A 16,081-nucleotide genomic window follows, 5' to 3' on the forward strand; every position below is an offset into this window, starting at 1 on the left:
GACAGCTGCCGACAGTGCTAAGTAACCAAGTCTACAATATATCTTGTTTTTGACCTGGCTGAAGATAAAGTTATTTTTGAGAAGTGAAAATAAATAGCCAGCTAGTTCGAGAAGCCGAGACATTTCACTCCCAACAGCTAGCTTGTTATCCTTTATCTACTCCGGAGTTCCCATCTCAATGGCTTCGTCAGCTTCTCAACCTTCGAGAAACGAATATCTATTTAACACAGAATGACTGCGATCCACAGTGGTCCGAAAAGGACACTGGACGAGTACGAAAATTTGACAGATTGTTTCTCTGAGTCCATGATGCATTGATTTGAACATCTATAGTACATGATAATCGGACAGGAAATAATACTGTTCACCTTACTGTGTATAAAAACACTCTTGTCTGGTACCCGCAGAGCTTCACAGTCATCTATTATTTAGTAGATACAGAAGAGCAATATTATTATGGTAAAGAAGGAGATATTGGTTGTCTGTCACTGTAACTATCAAATGTTATAATTGTGATTTTGAACTCTATCGGGTGTTTATGTCAAACGGTTGTGTTATATTTCAGTCTTCTGTGATGTATATAAAGGTGGTTTTCGTACATTCAATCTGGAGTGCAGAGTGTGCTCAGATAGCACTCTAAATTCAGAGTGTGCTCAGATAGCACTCTAAATTCAGAGTGTGCTCAGATAGTACTCTAAATTCAGAGTGTGCTCAGATAGCACTCTAAATTCAGAGTGTGCTCAGATAGCACTCTAAATTCAGAGTGTGCTCAGATAGTACTCTAAATTCAGAGTGTGCTCAGATAGCACTCTAAATTCAGAGTGTGCTCAGATAGCACTCTAAATTCAGAGTGTGCTCAGATAGCACTCTAAATTCAGAGTGTGCTCAGATAGCACTCTAAATCCAGATTGTTGTCAGATTGTCCATTTGTAAATTGAGAGAGTTTCGCTCTCAGGGCGTTCATAAATTCAGAGCGCACACTGGACGCTTTGACCTCACAACGGCACCCAAGATAACTTAACTGGCAAACATTGGCTCGTTTACTAGCTATTTCCAGACACAAATGAGAGAACCTCACTGACCATTTTACTCGCCCTAGCAGAGCTGGTTAGGCTGTTTTCATGTTATCCAGAGCGTTCGTAACTGTGCTGCTGGCAACAATTTTTAATTACGCTTTTTTTTGTGCTGACGTTTACTGAAACCGGCCTCATCAGCTATTCTGCGCTCTGGCAGACTAGAGTGCTCTGAAATCGGAGTAGATAGCCAGAGTGAATTTACAAACGCACTCAATTTAATACATTTCAAAACTGAGATGATACAGGTGTATTTTTTTAAGCTCATAACCATGTGTGTGAGGTGTATACTTTGGTTTCTAAGTATATTTATTTATGACTACCAAGACACACTGTGACCCTGATTTAGCCCACTGGACTCAGCGTTGAATACATGGATTTAACCTGCCCTGTTTTAAGTTACCAAAAATGTCATCAGGGAGTTTGCAGCTGATGGAGTGAAGATTTTTTTTTGAGATTGGACATCTCGACTAGAGGTCGACAGATTTAATTAGGGCCGATTTCAAGTTTTCGTACACCGATTTGGCAGATAATAAAAATAAAATGTTTATACCTTTATTGAAGTAGGCAAGTCAGTTAAGAACAAATTCTCATTTTCAATGACGGCCTAGGAACAGTGGGTTAACTGCCTGTTCAGGGGCAGAACAACAGATTTTTACCTTATCAGCTCGGGGATTCAATCTTGCAACCTTACGGTTACTAGTCCAACGCTCTAACCACCTGCCTCTCATTGCACTCCACGAGGAGCAGTAAGAAAGCCAAGGTAAGTTGCTAGCTAGCATTAAACTTACCTTATAAAAAAACCATCGATCAATCATAAATCACTAGTTAATTACACATGGTTGATGATATTGCTAGTTTATCTAGTGCAGGGGTGTCAAAGTCAAATGGACGGAGGGCCAAATAAAAAAATCAGCTACAAGACGAGGGCCGGACTGTTCGAATGTTTATTGAAAAAATTTTAAATGACGCATATAGTCTAGTGAACCTAATTGAACCTACTGAAAACCTAACAAATATATTACAATATGATCAGATAAATAAAGCAATATTTTCTTATGGCTCTGTCAGTAATCTTTAATTTTCAACAGACACAAAAGACAAATTTCCTTTATATAAATATCCCCATAACATGAACATTAAATGAAAGAAACCGGTATTCAAGGCACCATCAGTAGACTATATTTTCTATTTTAGCAAAAGTGGGCTAAATTTACTTCAAAGAAAAAACAATAATAGCAATTTTCTATCATCCACTCAACTGAAATATTTTTAAAATATAATTGGATTGAAATACAAAAAAATAAAGTGCAAAAATCTATTAACCAAAAACAACACTTTGTTTAAGGAGAAGTAACATGCAGTGAAAACAAATATTAAATTGTAACTTTTAAACTTGAACTGAGTAAAAACTCTAAATATGTGATTGCACAGTAATGTTCACTTGTTTGAGGTTGAGGGTGATACTTGGTGGTGTCCCATCTTTTCCACAAGTTCATCAATGTTCGGGGTAAGGCTCTGAGCTGAAGAAATCCTCAGAATTGAGTGGAGGTGTTCAGCAGTAAGTCGACTTCTGTGTGATGTTTTGTTCAGGTTCATCAAAGAAAACAGTTGTTCACACAGGTATGTGCTGCCAAACATAGACAACGTTTGAGCAGCCTGGATGCGCAGCTGGGGCATTGTGCCGGGGAGGAAACGGGCGAACTCCGCAGCACCCACTGCCGCATATTTTGCCCTCAGTGCATCATTGCATTGGAGGTCAATCAACTCCATTTGGAGGTTTGGTGGTGAGCTTTCCACGTCAACAGCAAATGGGTTACCGAGCAGTTCCAACCTGCTTTTTTGTGCTTCAAAGTCAGCAAATCAGCGTCGAAAGTCAGCGGCAAGCATACCTATTTTATCAGCCAACTGTGTGCTCGGGAACGCACTGGTAGAGAGCTTCTCTTTCATGGTCTGGCAGCTGGGAAAGTGGCTCAAATTTTCTTTCCGCATCTGCGTCTCCCACAGAGTCAGTTTGGTTTTAAATGCCTTCACTGTACTGTACATATCAGAGATGACACGATCCCGACCCTGCAGCTGCAAGTTTATTGCATTCAGATGACTCGTAATGTCACACAGAAAAGCCATTTCACACAGAAACATTTCGTCTCGGAGTTGTGTTGTGTCTTTCCCTTTGCTGTCCAAGAACAGACAAATCTCCTCACGAAGCTCGAAACATCTTTGAAGCACCTTTCCCTGGCTTAGCCATCGCACCTCTGTGTGATAAGGCAAATCACCATGCTCCGTTTCTAACTCCGTCAGAAATGCCTTGAACTGGCGGTGATTCAAACCTTTGGCTCTGATAAAGTTAACTGTGCGCGTGATGATGCTCATTACATGCTCCATTTTCAAGGCTTTACCGCACAACGCTTCCTGGTGTATGATACAATGATAAGCTGTCAGCTCACCTGTCGCGTTTTCCTCTTGCATCTTTTCCCGTATCTTCGCCACCAGTCCGCTCCTGTGTCCACACATCGCAGGTGCTCCGTCGGTTGTCAAACCCACGAGTTTTTCCCAAGGCAGCTCCATCTCATTTACACATCTTGACACCTCTTCATACAAATCATGCCCCGTAGTTGTGCCATGCATAGGACGTAAAGCCAAAAACTCCTCTGTCACGCTTAGGTTGGAGTCCACTCCGCGGATGAAAATTGACAACTGGGCAATGTCAGAAATGTCGGTGCTCTCATCCACAGCCAAGGAATATGCAATAAAATCTTTTCCCTTTTTCACAAGCTGCTCTTTTAGATTGATGGACAACTGGTCTACTCTCTCGGCAATGGTGTTTCTGCTCAGACTCACATTTAAAAAGAGTTGCCTTTTTTCTGGGCAAACTTCGTCACAAACTTTAATCATGCAGTTTTTGATGAAATCCCCCTCCGTAAATGGCCGGGCTGATTTAGCGATCTCTTCTGCCAAAATAAAACTGGCCTTGACAGCAGCCTGGCCTTGTGATTTGGCTTTTTTGAACAGAGCCTGTCGAGATTTGAGGCCTCGTTTTAATTCCTCTGCCTTTTGTAGCCTTTGTTCCATGTCCATATTCTTGTTTTTGTCCGCGTGTTTCGTTTCATAATGTCGTCTCAGATTATACTCTTTCAGTACCGCCACACTTTCTCCACACAGAAGACACACAGGTTTTCCAGCTACCTTCGTGAACATATACTCCGACTCCCACCTTGTTTGAAACCCCCGGTTCTCAGTATCCACCTTCCGTTTTGCCATTTTTGATGGGTATCTGAAAGTTAATTTTACTGTGATGCTGACGACTGCTGTGCCAATAAATATTGAAATGAAGCAGCCTACTGCTCGGTGCGTCACCTTTGCATTGTGGGAAATGTAGTATTGGTGCGTGTAAAAGATCTGCGGGCTGCCGGCTTGCTGCGGGCCGGTTCTAATAATAAATCAAGATCATCCCAGGGGCCGTAAAAAACCTTCTTGCGGGCCGGATGTGGCCCGCGGGCCTTGACTCTGACATATGTGATCTAGTGTGTCCTGCGTTGCATATAATCGATGTGGTGCGCATTCGCGAAAAAGGACTGTCGTTGCTCCAACGTGTACCTAACCATCAATGCATTTCTTAAAATCAATACACAAGTATATATTTTTAAACCTGCATATTTAGTTAATATTGCCCGCTAACATGCATTTATTTTAACTCGGGAAAATGTGTCACTTCTCTTGCAACAGAGTCAGGGTATATGCAGCAGTGTGGGCCGCCTGGCTTGTTGTGAACTGTGTGAAGACTATTTCTTCATAACAAAGACAGCCAACTTCGCCAAATGGGGAATGATTTAACAAAAGCGCATTTGCGAAAAAAGCACAATCGTTGCACGACTGTACCTAACCATAAATATCAATGCCTTTCTTAAAATCAATACACAGAAGTATTTATTTTTAAACCTGCATATTTAGCTAAAATATATCCAGGTTAGTAGGCACTATTAACCAGGTGAAATTGTGTCACTTCTCTTGCGTTCATTGCACGCAGAGTCAGGGTATATGCAACCGTTTGGGCCGCCTGGCTCATTGCGAACTAATTTGCCAGAATTGTACGTAATTATGACAATACTTTTCTTTACATAGTTGAATGTGCTGACAACAAAATCACACAAAAATGATCAATGGAAATCAAATGTATCAACCCATGGAGGTTTGGATTTGGAGTCACACTCAAAATTAAAGTGGAAAACCACACTACAGGCTGATCCAACGTCCTTAAAGAAAGTCAAAATGAGGCTCAGTAGTGCGTGTGGCCTCCACGTGCCTGTATGACCTCCCTACAACGCCTGGGCATCCTGATGAGATGGCGGATGGTCTCCTGAGGGATCTCCTCCCAGACCAAAGCATCCGCCAACTCCTGGACAGTTTGTGGTGCAACGTGGCGTTGGTGGATGGAGCGAGACATGATGTCCCAGATATGCTCAATTGGATTCAGGTCTGGGGAATGGGCGGGAACTGCTGACACACTCCAGCCACATGAGGTCTAACATTGTCTTGCATTAGGAGGAACCCAGGGCCAACCGCACCAGCATATGGTCTCACAAGGGGTCTGAGGATCTCATCTCAGTACCTAATGGCAGTCAGGCTACCTCTGGCGAGCACATAGCACATGTGCAGCCCCCCAAAGAAATGCCACCCCACACCATGACTGACCCACCGCCAAACCGGTCATGCTGGAGGATGTTGCAGGCAGCAGAACGTTCTCCACGGCGTCTCCAGACTCCGTCACGTCTGTCACGTGCTCAGTGTGAACCTGCTTTCATCTGTGAAGAGCACAGGGCGCCAGTGGCGAATTTGCCAATCTTGGTGTTCTCTGGCAAATGCCAAACGTCCTGCACGTTTGGCATTGGGCTGTAAGCACAACCCCCATCTGTGGACGTTGGGCTCTCATACCACCCTCATGGAGTCTGTTTCTGACCGTTTGAGCAGACACATGCACATTTGTGGCCTGCTGGAGGTCATTTTGCAGGGCTCTTGGAGTGCTCCTCCTTGCACAAAGGCGGAGGTAGCGGTCCTGCTGCTGGGTTGTTGCCCTCCTACGGCCTCCTCCACGTCTGCTGATGTACTGGCCTGTCTCCTGGTAGCGCCTCCATGCTCTGGACACTACGCTGACAGACACAGCAAACCTTCTAGCCACAGCTAGCATTGATGTGCCATCCTGGATGAGCTGCACTACCTGAGCCACTTGTGTGGGTTGTAGACTTCGTCTCATGCTACCACTAGTGAAAGCACCGCCTGCATTCAAAAGTGACCAAAACATCAGCCAGGAAGCATAGGAACTGAGAAGTGGTCTGTGGTCACCACCTGCAGAACCACTCCTTTATTGGGGGTGTCTTGCTAATTGCCTATAATTTCCACCTGTTGTCTATTCCATTTGCACAACAGCATGTGAAATTTATTGTCAATCAGTGTTGCTTCCTAAGTGGACAGTTTGATTGACTTGGAGTTACATTGTGTTGTTTAAGTGTTCCCTTTATTTTTTTGAGCAATATATCTATATATATATATATATATATATAAAACACACGTCACCCAACATCAATGTGAAATATATACACACACACACCAGAATTTGTAATGATCGTCAAATCGTGTGTATTGGAAACATGTTCTAGTAATCCACACTCTCCATAAAGACATGTCCTGTTTTAACTCCAAGTCATCCATCTGCTGCAATCACTTTTCTATGGAGAAGACAATTCAACAAGGAAACCATCTTGTTCGATCCTTGCTGCTCCTGAATCACTCAACAATAGACGACACTGGACGCATTCGACCACAAATCAAGGATAATGCAACATCTTTATTGAAACCCTTCGATGCAACATCAATTTACAAACTGAGGAATTGAGATTCTTTAAAAAAAAACAATTAAAAACAAAAATACTTTTTTAGAACCCAAAATCACATTATGTGGGGAAAATAAGAAAAAAAAGAGGGGGGGGGGGGACTGGGCAAGAGAACAGAGAAGTACTCCTGGGGGATCGGACCAGCAGTGACAGAGTGTGTGTTATTTCATAAAAATGAAAACTTTCAAGTTTACAGGAATATTTATTTCTAAACAGGGAATGCTTAAACCCGTTTGTCGGATTTACAGCTTGGCTTGTATATTCAGACTCCATTTTAAAACAAATATTTTTTTCTTTTAAAATGTCAAAGCAGGCATGACTTTGATCCAAAAGTCAGGATTTAAAAAAAAAAATTTATCTATTGAGGAACACCACATGACAAATAAAAAGTGAGGTGGGTGCAAACTGCATTCTGGATATCTTGAATAAGTGTGGCATGGCATGTTGTCGCTCAGTCAAAACCTGTCCCAATTCGCTCCTTACACCCCCCCCACCTTGGACCCTTACATTTTTTTTTACAGATCTGTAAGACGCAATATGGTGGAGACTCCACATGCGATTGTTGCATCCTTGTCTCACTCAGGACAACAAAAAAAGAGAGACCTATAAGTCAGTCTACCACTACACCGTCTCCAGACGTTTTAAGGCTCAGACAGACCAGTAGCTTTTTCTAGCTGAGAATTCTTAACACCTCTGTTCAGAGGTGTTGACTGCAAACAGATTTTGCACGAAAATGTCACATGTCCACCAGCGACCAGGTGGTCGCTGAACAAACAGCAGATCAACATTCAGTACGGTGTGTGTGATCCCTTAGGGCCAAAAGGACAAGGAGTGAGTTGGAACCAGCAGTCGGAGTCAGTCAAACAGGCCCGATCAGGACCTGATGGCCTGGGCATTGCCTCCTCGAGACACACCTCTGGGTCCCTGACCCGCACCACGTTTGTAGTTCTGATTCAGCATTTCACGGTCTACCTGATTATAACCGTCCTGAAGCGGCGGGGGAAAGAGGGACAAAACATAATTGACAGTTCTTAGAGAGTAGTCCTTTATAAATTCCTAACAAATACAATGAGACTATTCAGTAAAATGGCAAGGAGAAGGAACACAAAACCAGTCCGCTCTGGGATACCGGCCCACTGCTCGTAACCGCTAGGCAACCTGCCACCCCTTGCTCTTATAGATGCCAAACAGAACATTTGTGACCATCCAAGATCCCTTATGGCAAAAGGGAAGGACAACTTCCCAGACACAGATTAAGTCTAGTCTTGGACTACAAAAAAATAAATAACAAATAATAATAATAATTATCCACCAATTGAAAGTGCTTTCTAGTCCAGAGCTTAATCCGTGTCCGGGAAACTGGTCCTGAGCATGTTAGCTCAACATCCATCCCAAACCTGTGTGAGTGATAAGGTCAAAAGCTATTTACCCCCCGTTGGTAGTTGCCCCTGTTGGAGTAGTCCCGAGGTGTGTTGAACTGGGCCTGTTGGTATCCAGAGTTAGGAGTGTTGGTGAAGGCAGACCGGTAACTGTCACACCCTAGAATGGATCGTTACACTCAAGTTAGATGCACTGCCATTTAAAAAAAAAAATATTTAAAAAAGTCTCACTTCTCAAACACAATATCATCAACTCCAAAAGCGAACAGGAGTTCGGAGTTTGGAGTTGATGAAGATGCTGGGCGGCAGGGTAGCCTAGTGGTTCGAGCGTTGGACTACTAACCGGAAGGTTGCAAGTTCAAACCCCCGAGCTGACAAGGTACAAATCTGTCGTTATGCCCCTGAACAGGCAGTTAACCCACTGTTCCTAGGCCGCCATTGAAAATAAGAATTTGTTCTTAACTGCCTAGTTAAATAAAAGGTAAAATATAAAAATAAATGCTGTGTGGCCCTGCAGTAGTTAACAGTGACTGTAGAGGACCGATACTGGACCTCTGTAGCCGTTGGCATTACGTGGCCCTCCGCGGGTCATGCCTCTGCTGTTGTAGAAGGCCTGGTGACTGGCCCCTGTACCCTGCTGGCTGAGCTGCTGCCCCTGGGACAAGTCCTGGCTGGGCAGGGATAGGTCCTGGGAGTGGAAGGCACTAACCACTACAGGGGAAAAAAAAAAAATGTTTATGTAAAATGGCAATTTTAAGACCAGTCATGAAATATCGTTGTTCACGTCCTTCCAGGATGGTTACAGTAGCACAATGGTGCTCAGAAGTGGGAAAAGAGCCAAAAACTGCTCTAACCCTGCTAGCTCACCAGACTGCAGCTGTTCCGTCTGCATCTCCGTCTGCTGTGATTGCCTGCTGATGCCCTGTTGGCTGTAGCTGTTCTGGTATTGGCTGGCCTGGGTCAAGGCTTCCGTCTCATTGGCTGGCGGGACAGGGGCGGTGAGGTTGAATACCTGAGGGGAATAAGGCAGCCTGGTGAGTACTGTGGTTCAACCATGAACAATAGGTACTTCCTGAAAAGATTGAGAAAAGGTCAGAGTTAGTCACAATCTGGGACTTGTGTTTCAGGCCAATCCCTGCCACAAACTAAGGAATGTAATCTGTTGCTACTCAACCTTGTCCAAGTGTAGCTCGTCAAATCAAACTTTGTCACATGCGCCGAATACAAGTACGCCGTGAAATTCGTACTTACAAGCCCTTAACTCTTCTTGAACTGCGCTGTTGGTTAAGAAAATATTTACCAAACTAAAAGTTTAAAAAATAAAAACAAAATAACAATAACGAGGCTATATACAGGGGGCACCGGTACCTAGTCAGTGTGCGGGGGTACAGGTTAGTTGAAGTAATTTGTACATGTAGGTAGGGGTGAACTGACATTTGCATAGGTAATAAACAGCGAGTAGCAGCAGTGTACAAAATAAAGAGGGAGGGAGGGGGGGGGGTCAATGCTTATTTTACATTTTATTTTACTTTTATTTAACCAGGTAAGGTTAGTTGAGAACAAGTTCTCATTTTGCAACTGCGACCTGGCCAAGATAAAGCAAATTGTAAATTGTCCGGGTGGCCATTTGATGAATTGTTCAGCAGTCTTATGGTTTGGGGAGCTGTTAAAAGGAACCTTTTGGTCCTCGACTTGGAACCGCTTGCTGGGCAGTAGCAGAGAGAACAGTATGACTTGGGAGACTTGAGTCTCTGACATATTTATGGGCTTTCCTCTGACATTATATACAGTTGATGTCTGAAGTTTACATACACCTTGGCCAAACACATTTAAACTCAGTTTCACAATTCCTGACATTTAATCCTGGTAAAAATGCTCTGTTTTAGGTCAGTTAGGATCACCACTTTATTTTAAGAATGTGAAAATGTCAGAATAATAGTAGAGTGATTTATTTCAGCTTTTATTTATTTCATCACATTCCCAGTGGGTCAGAAGTTTAGATACTAATTGAGTGTATTTGGTAGCATTGCCTTTAAATTGCTTAACTTGGGTCAAATGTTTCGGGTAGCCTTCCACAAGCTTCCCACAATAAGTTGGGTGAATTGTGGCCCATTCCTCCTGACAGAGCTGGTGTAACTGAGTCAGGTTTGTAGGCCTCCTTGCTTGCACAAGCTTTTTCAGTTCTGCCCACACATTTTCTATAGGATTGAGGCCAGGACTTTGTGATGGCCACTCCAATACCTTGACTTTGTTGTCCTTAAACTATTTTCCCACAACTTTGAAAGTACGTCATTGTCTATTTGGAAGACCCATTTGCAACCAAGCTTTAATGATGTCTTGAGATGTTGCTTCAATATATCCACATAAATTTCCTTTCTCATGATGCCATCTATTTTGTTTAGTGCACCGGTCCCTCCTGCAGCAAAGCACCCCCACAACATGATGCTGCCACCCCCACAACATGATGCTGCCACCCCCACAACATGATGCTGCCACCCCCACAACATGATGCTGCCACCCCCACAACATGATGCTGCCACCCCCACAACATGATGCTGCCACCCCCACAACATGATGCTGCCACCCCCACAACATGATGCTGCCACCCCCATGCTTCACGGTTGGGATGGTGTTCTTCGGCTTGCAAGCCTCCCCCTTTTTCTCTTTTTCCTTCTAACATAACGATGGTCATTATGGCCAAACAGTTCTATATTTGTTTAATCAGATCAGAGGACATTTCTCAAAAAAGTATGATCTTTGTCCCCATGTGCAGTTGCAAACCGTAGTCTGGCTTTTTTTTTATGGCGGTTTTGGAGCAGTGGCTTCTTCTTTGCTGAGCAGCCTTTCAGATTATATCAATATAGGACTCAATTTACTGTGGATAGATACTTTTGTACCTGTTCGCACCAAAGTACGTTCATCTCTAGGAGACAGAACGCGTCTCCTTCCTGAGTGGTAGGACGGCTGCGTGGTCCCATGGTGTTTATACTTGCGTACTATTGTTTGTACAGATGAACGTGGTACCTTCAGGCATTTGGAAATTGCTCCCAAGGATGAACCAGACTTGTGGAGGTTTATCATGTTTCCTGAGGTCTTGGCTGATTTCTTTTTATTTTCCCATAATGTCAAGCAAAGAGGCACTGAGTTTGAAGGTAGGCCTGGAAATACATCCACAGGTACACCTCCAATTGACTCAAATGATGTCAATGAGCCAATCAGAAGCGTCTAAAGCCATGACATAATTTTCTGGAATTTTCCAAGCTGTTTAAAGGCTGCCAACTTAGTGTATGTAAACTTCTGACCCACTGGAATTGTGATACAGTAAGTGAAATAATCTGTCTGTAAACAATTGTTGGAAAAATTACTTGTGTCCTGCACAAAGTAGATGTCCTAACCGACTTGCCAAACCTATAGTTTGTTAAGAAGAAATTTGTGGAGTGGTTGAAAAACGAGTTTTAATGACGCCAACCTAAGTGTATGTGAACTTCCGACTTCAACTGTAGGTCCTGGATGGCAGGAAGCTTAGCCTCAGTGGTATGCGTATGCATGGCTCAAATCAAACCAAACCAATGCTCTTCTTAGTTCAGTAATGTTAAGAGTCAGACCTAGCTTCTTTTCCTAATATCATCACAGAATGGTTTTGCGTGTAAACCCCCCCCCCAAAATAGTAATAAAAAAAAGTAGCGTCCTGGTCTCAGGAAAGATGACGTGAGCCATTGTGTGTGTGTGTGTCTCCAAGTATCCAAAAGTGTGTGACCTTACTGTTTGCATGGACTGGAATGGTGCTGCGTTGACATTGATGCCGGAGCTGTGTGGGGGTTTGGGGCCGTTGACAGACTGGAAGACCTCCTGGGTCTGAGAGGAGGCAGGGGTCTGCTCTGACGACAGGGACACCTGGATGGGAAGGAATAACGGCTTTAACATGTATTTCACCAGGGAGAGATGGTGGTTGTCCCCACCTAGCTACACTACGTGACCAACTGTATGTGGACACCTGCTCGTCGAACATGTCACTCCAAAATCATGGGCGTTAATATGAAGTTGGTACCCCACCTTTGCTGCTATAACAGCCTCCACTCTTCTGGGAAGGCTTTCCACTAGATGTTGGAACATTGCTGCTATAACAGCCTCCACTCTTCTGGGAAGGCTTTCCACTAGATGTTGGAACATTGCTGCTATAACAGCCTCCACTCTTCTGGGAAGGCTTTCCACTAGATGCTGGAACATTGCTGCTATAACAGCCTCCACTCTTCTGGGAAGGCTTTCCACCAGATGTTGGAACATTGCTGCTATAACAGCCTCCACTCTTCTGGGAAGGCTTTCCACCAGATGTTGGAACATTGCTGCTATAACAGCCTCCACTCTTCTGGGAAGGCTTTCCACTAGATGCTGGAACATTGCTGCTATAACAGCCTCCACTCTTCTGGGAAGGCTTTCCACCAGATGTTGGAACATTGCTGCTATAACAGCCTCCACTCTTCTGGGAAGGCTTTCCACCAGATGTTGGAACATTGCTGCTATAACAGCCTCCACTCTTCTGGGAAGGCTTTCCACCAGATGTTGGAACATTGCTGCTATAACAGCCTCCACTCTTCTGGGAAGGCTTTCCACTAGATGTTGGAACATTGCTGCTATAACAGCCTCCACTCTTCTCGGAAGGCTTTCCACTAGATGTTGGAACATTGCTGCGGGGACTTGCTTCAATTCAGCCAGAAGAGCATTAGTGTGGTTGGGCACTGATGTTGGGCGATTAGGCCTGGCTCGCAGAATGGCTTATTTTAGAGCTCAGTAAACATCGTGTCCTCGGTTGCAACACTCACAACCGAGTTCCAAACTGCCTCTGAAAGCAACGTCAGCACCAGAACTGTTGTTTTTGTTATTCTCCCAGACAGTCACCAGTTGAATTCTCCTGGGGGTAAGGAATGATTTTGGGATTTTCAAGTCCCTCAGTCGAGCACCCGATTCCCCTTGTTCTTGTTTAAGCTGGGCTGAAGCGTGTTTTTCCACTGTTCAGAAGCCTGTTGGTGCGAGACTCGATGCACCGGTACCACTTGCCGTGCAGAAGCAAAGAGAACAGTCTATGGCTTTTGGGTGGCTGCAGTCTAACAATATTCCAGGACTTCCTTTATTTACCTGGATGGTGTCGATGGAGTCGGTCTGCGGTCGGGATTCTGCTGTGTGTGGCGAGTGGAACATGGGAGGCGGCGTGGAGTAGACCTCGGGCGTGGGGGACAAAATGGGGACCTAGGGAAAACAGAGGACTGAGACATCACACTAATACCACACCTCATACAGTAGTACTTTTCAACAATCCCTAAAAGGGAAAACGGATTAATCGCCACAAGCGAGTGGTCGACAATAGAGTTAGACAGAGATATCAAGTAAACAACAAGGTCGCAGTAGGAGAAACAGAGGATCATATCTGGCCAGGTGGGATGATGATGTTATGGTGCTTTTGCAAAGGACAACCTGCTGTCATGCTGTGGTAAAAACCCTCTGTAAACTCACTTGTGTGGGCTCAGGCTGTATAGAAACAGTGTGTGGTGAGAGGCAGGATTCTGGGTGGGCTGGGGGACAGCCCATCTGAGGCAGGTCTATGTTCTGTGTTGGAGGCTTCATGGGCTGGGCCGATACGATGGCTAGGTCGATGGGCTGGGCCGATACGATGGCTGGGTCGATGGGCTGGGCCGATACGGTGGCTGGGTCGATGGGCTGGGCCGATACGGTGGCTGGGTCGATGGGCTGGGCCGATACGGTGGCTGGGTCGATGGGCTGGGCCGATACGGTGGCTGGGTCGATGGGCTGCCCATCAAACTCCAGCATTGAGTCCTGAGGCAGGAAGCATAAAACAGTTATGGCTGAATATCAAAAATGCTTCCTTGATCATCATGTCCAAGGTTCAAATAGAGAAACCACAGTCAACCAGCTAGGAGCCCAACGCTCTATATCTGTCCCACAGTCAACCAGCTAGGAGCCCAACGCTCTATATCTGTCCCACAGTCAACCAGCTAGGAGCCCAACGCTCTATATCTGTCCCACAGTCAACCAGCTAGGAGCCCAACGCTCTATATCTGTCCCACAGTCAACCAGCTAGGAGCCCAACGCTCTATATCTGTCCCACAGTCAACCAGCTAGGAGCCCAACGCTCTATATCTGTCCCACAGTCAACCAGCTAGGAGCCCAACGCTCTATATCTGTCCCACAGTCAACCAGCTAGGAGCCCAACGCTCTATATCTGTCCCACAGTCAACCAGCTTGGAGCCCAACGCTCTATATCTGTCCCACAGTCAACCAGCTAGGAGCCCAACGCTCTATATCTGTCCCACAGTCAACCAGCTAGGAGCCCAACGCTCTATATCTGTCCCACAGTCAACCAGCTAGGAGCCCAACGCTCTATATCTGTCCCACAGTCAACCAGCTAGGAGCCCAACGCTCTATATCTGTCCCACAGTCAACCAGCTAGGAGCCCAACGCTCTATATCTGAACCAGTCAACCAGCTAGGAGCCCAACGCTTCTTATGTGTACCACAGTCAACCAGCTAGGAGCCCAACGCTCTATATCTGTCCCACAGTCAACCAGCTAGGAGCCCAACGCTCTATATCTGTCCCACAGTCAACCAGCTAGGAGCCCAATGCTTCTTATGTGTACCACAGTCAACCAGCTAGGAGCCCAACGCTCTATATCTGAACCAGTCAACCAGCTAGGAGCCCAACGCTCTATATCTGTCCCACAGTCAACCAGCTAGGAGCCCAACGCTCTATATCTGTCCCACAGTCAACCAGCTAGGAGCCCAACGCTCTATATCTGTCCCACAGTCAACCAGCTAGGAGCCCAACGCTCTATATCTGTCCCACAGTCAACCAGCTAGGAGCCCAACGCTCTATATCTGACCCACAGTCAACCAGCTAGGAGCCCAACGCTCTATATCTGTCCCACAGTCAACCAGCTAGGAGCCCAAGGCTCTATATCTGTCCCACAGTCAACCAGCTAGGAGCCCAACGCTCTATATCTGTCCCACAGTCAACCAGCTAGGAGCCCAACGCTCTATATCTGTCCCACAGTCAACCAGCTAGGAGCCCAACGCTCTATATCTGTCCCACAGTCAACCAGCTAGGAGCCCAACGCTCTATATCTGTCCCACAGTCAACCAGCTAGGAGCCCAACGCTCTATATCTGTCCCACAGTCAACCAGCTAGGAGCCCAACGCTCTATATCTGTCCCACAGTCAACCAGCTAGGAGCCCAACGCTCTATATCTGTCCCACAGTCAACCAGCTAGGAGCCCAACGCTCTATATCTGTCCCACAGTCAACCAGCTAGGAGCCCAACGCTCTATATCTGTCCCACAGTCAACCAGCTAGGAGCCCAACGCTCTATATCTGTCCCACAGTCAACCAGCTAGGAGCCCAACGCTCTATATCTGTCCCACAGTCAACCAGCTAGGAGCCCAACGCTCTATATCTGTCCCACAGTCAACCAGCTAGGAGCCCAACGCTCTATATCTGTCCCACAGTCAACCAGCTAGGAGCCCAACGCTCTATATCTGTCCCACAGTCAACCAGCTAGGAGCCCAACGCTCTATATCTGTCCCACAGTCAACCAGCTAGGAGCCCAACGCTCTATATCTGTCCCACAGTCAACCAGCTAGGAGCCCAAGGCTCTATATCTGTCCCACAGTCAACCAGCTAGGAGCCCAAGGCTCTATATCTGTCCCACAGTCAACCAGCTAGGAGCCCAACGC

General features: G+C 45.5%; 2 protein-coding genes across 2 annotated transcripts in view; one reads left to right on the forward strand and one right to left on the reverse strand.

The window, feature by feature from the left end:
• Window positions 1-16,081, forward strand: part of LOC139376285 (uncharacterized) — a 1,125,987-nt gene that overhangs the window by 409,038 nt on the left and 700,868 nt on the right. The gene's annotated exons all lie outside the window — the stretch shown is intronic.
• Window positions 6,895-16,081, reverse strand: part of LOC139376244 (caprin-1-like) — a 43,425-nt gene continuing 34,238 nt past the window's right edge. The window contains exons 11-17 of the mRNA XM_071118571.1: window positions 13,849-14,169; window positions 13,474-13,584; window positions 12,103-12,234; window positions 9,208-9,352; window positions 8,893-9,051; window positions 8,391-8,500; window positions 6,895-7,948 (exon numbers count right to left, since the gene is read on the reverse strand). Of these exons, the coding sequence (XP_070974672.1) occupies window positions 7,835-7,948; window positions 8,391-8,500; window positions 8,893-9,051; window positions 9,208-9,352; window positions 12,103-12,234; window positions 13,474-13,584; window positions 13,849-14,169 (1,092 nt within the window). The 3' untranslated portion in view covers window positions 6,895-7,834. The remainder of the gene's footprint in view (window positions 7,949-8,390; window positions 8,501-8,892; window positions 9,052-9,207; window positions 9,353-12,102; window positions 12,235-13,473; window positions 13,585-13,848; window positions 14,170-16,081) is intronic.

This window comes from Oncorhynchus clarkii, chromosome 2 (genome assembly GCF_045791955.1).
Source record: "Oncorhynchus clarkii lewisi isolate Uvic-CL-2024 chromosome 2, UVic_Ocla_1.0, whole genome shotgun sequence".
Taxonomy (NCBI): Eukaryota; Metazoa; Chordata; class Actinopteri; order Salmoniformes; family Salmonidae; genus Oncorhynchus; species Oncorhynchus clarkii.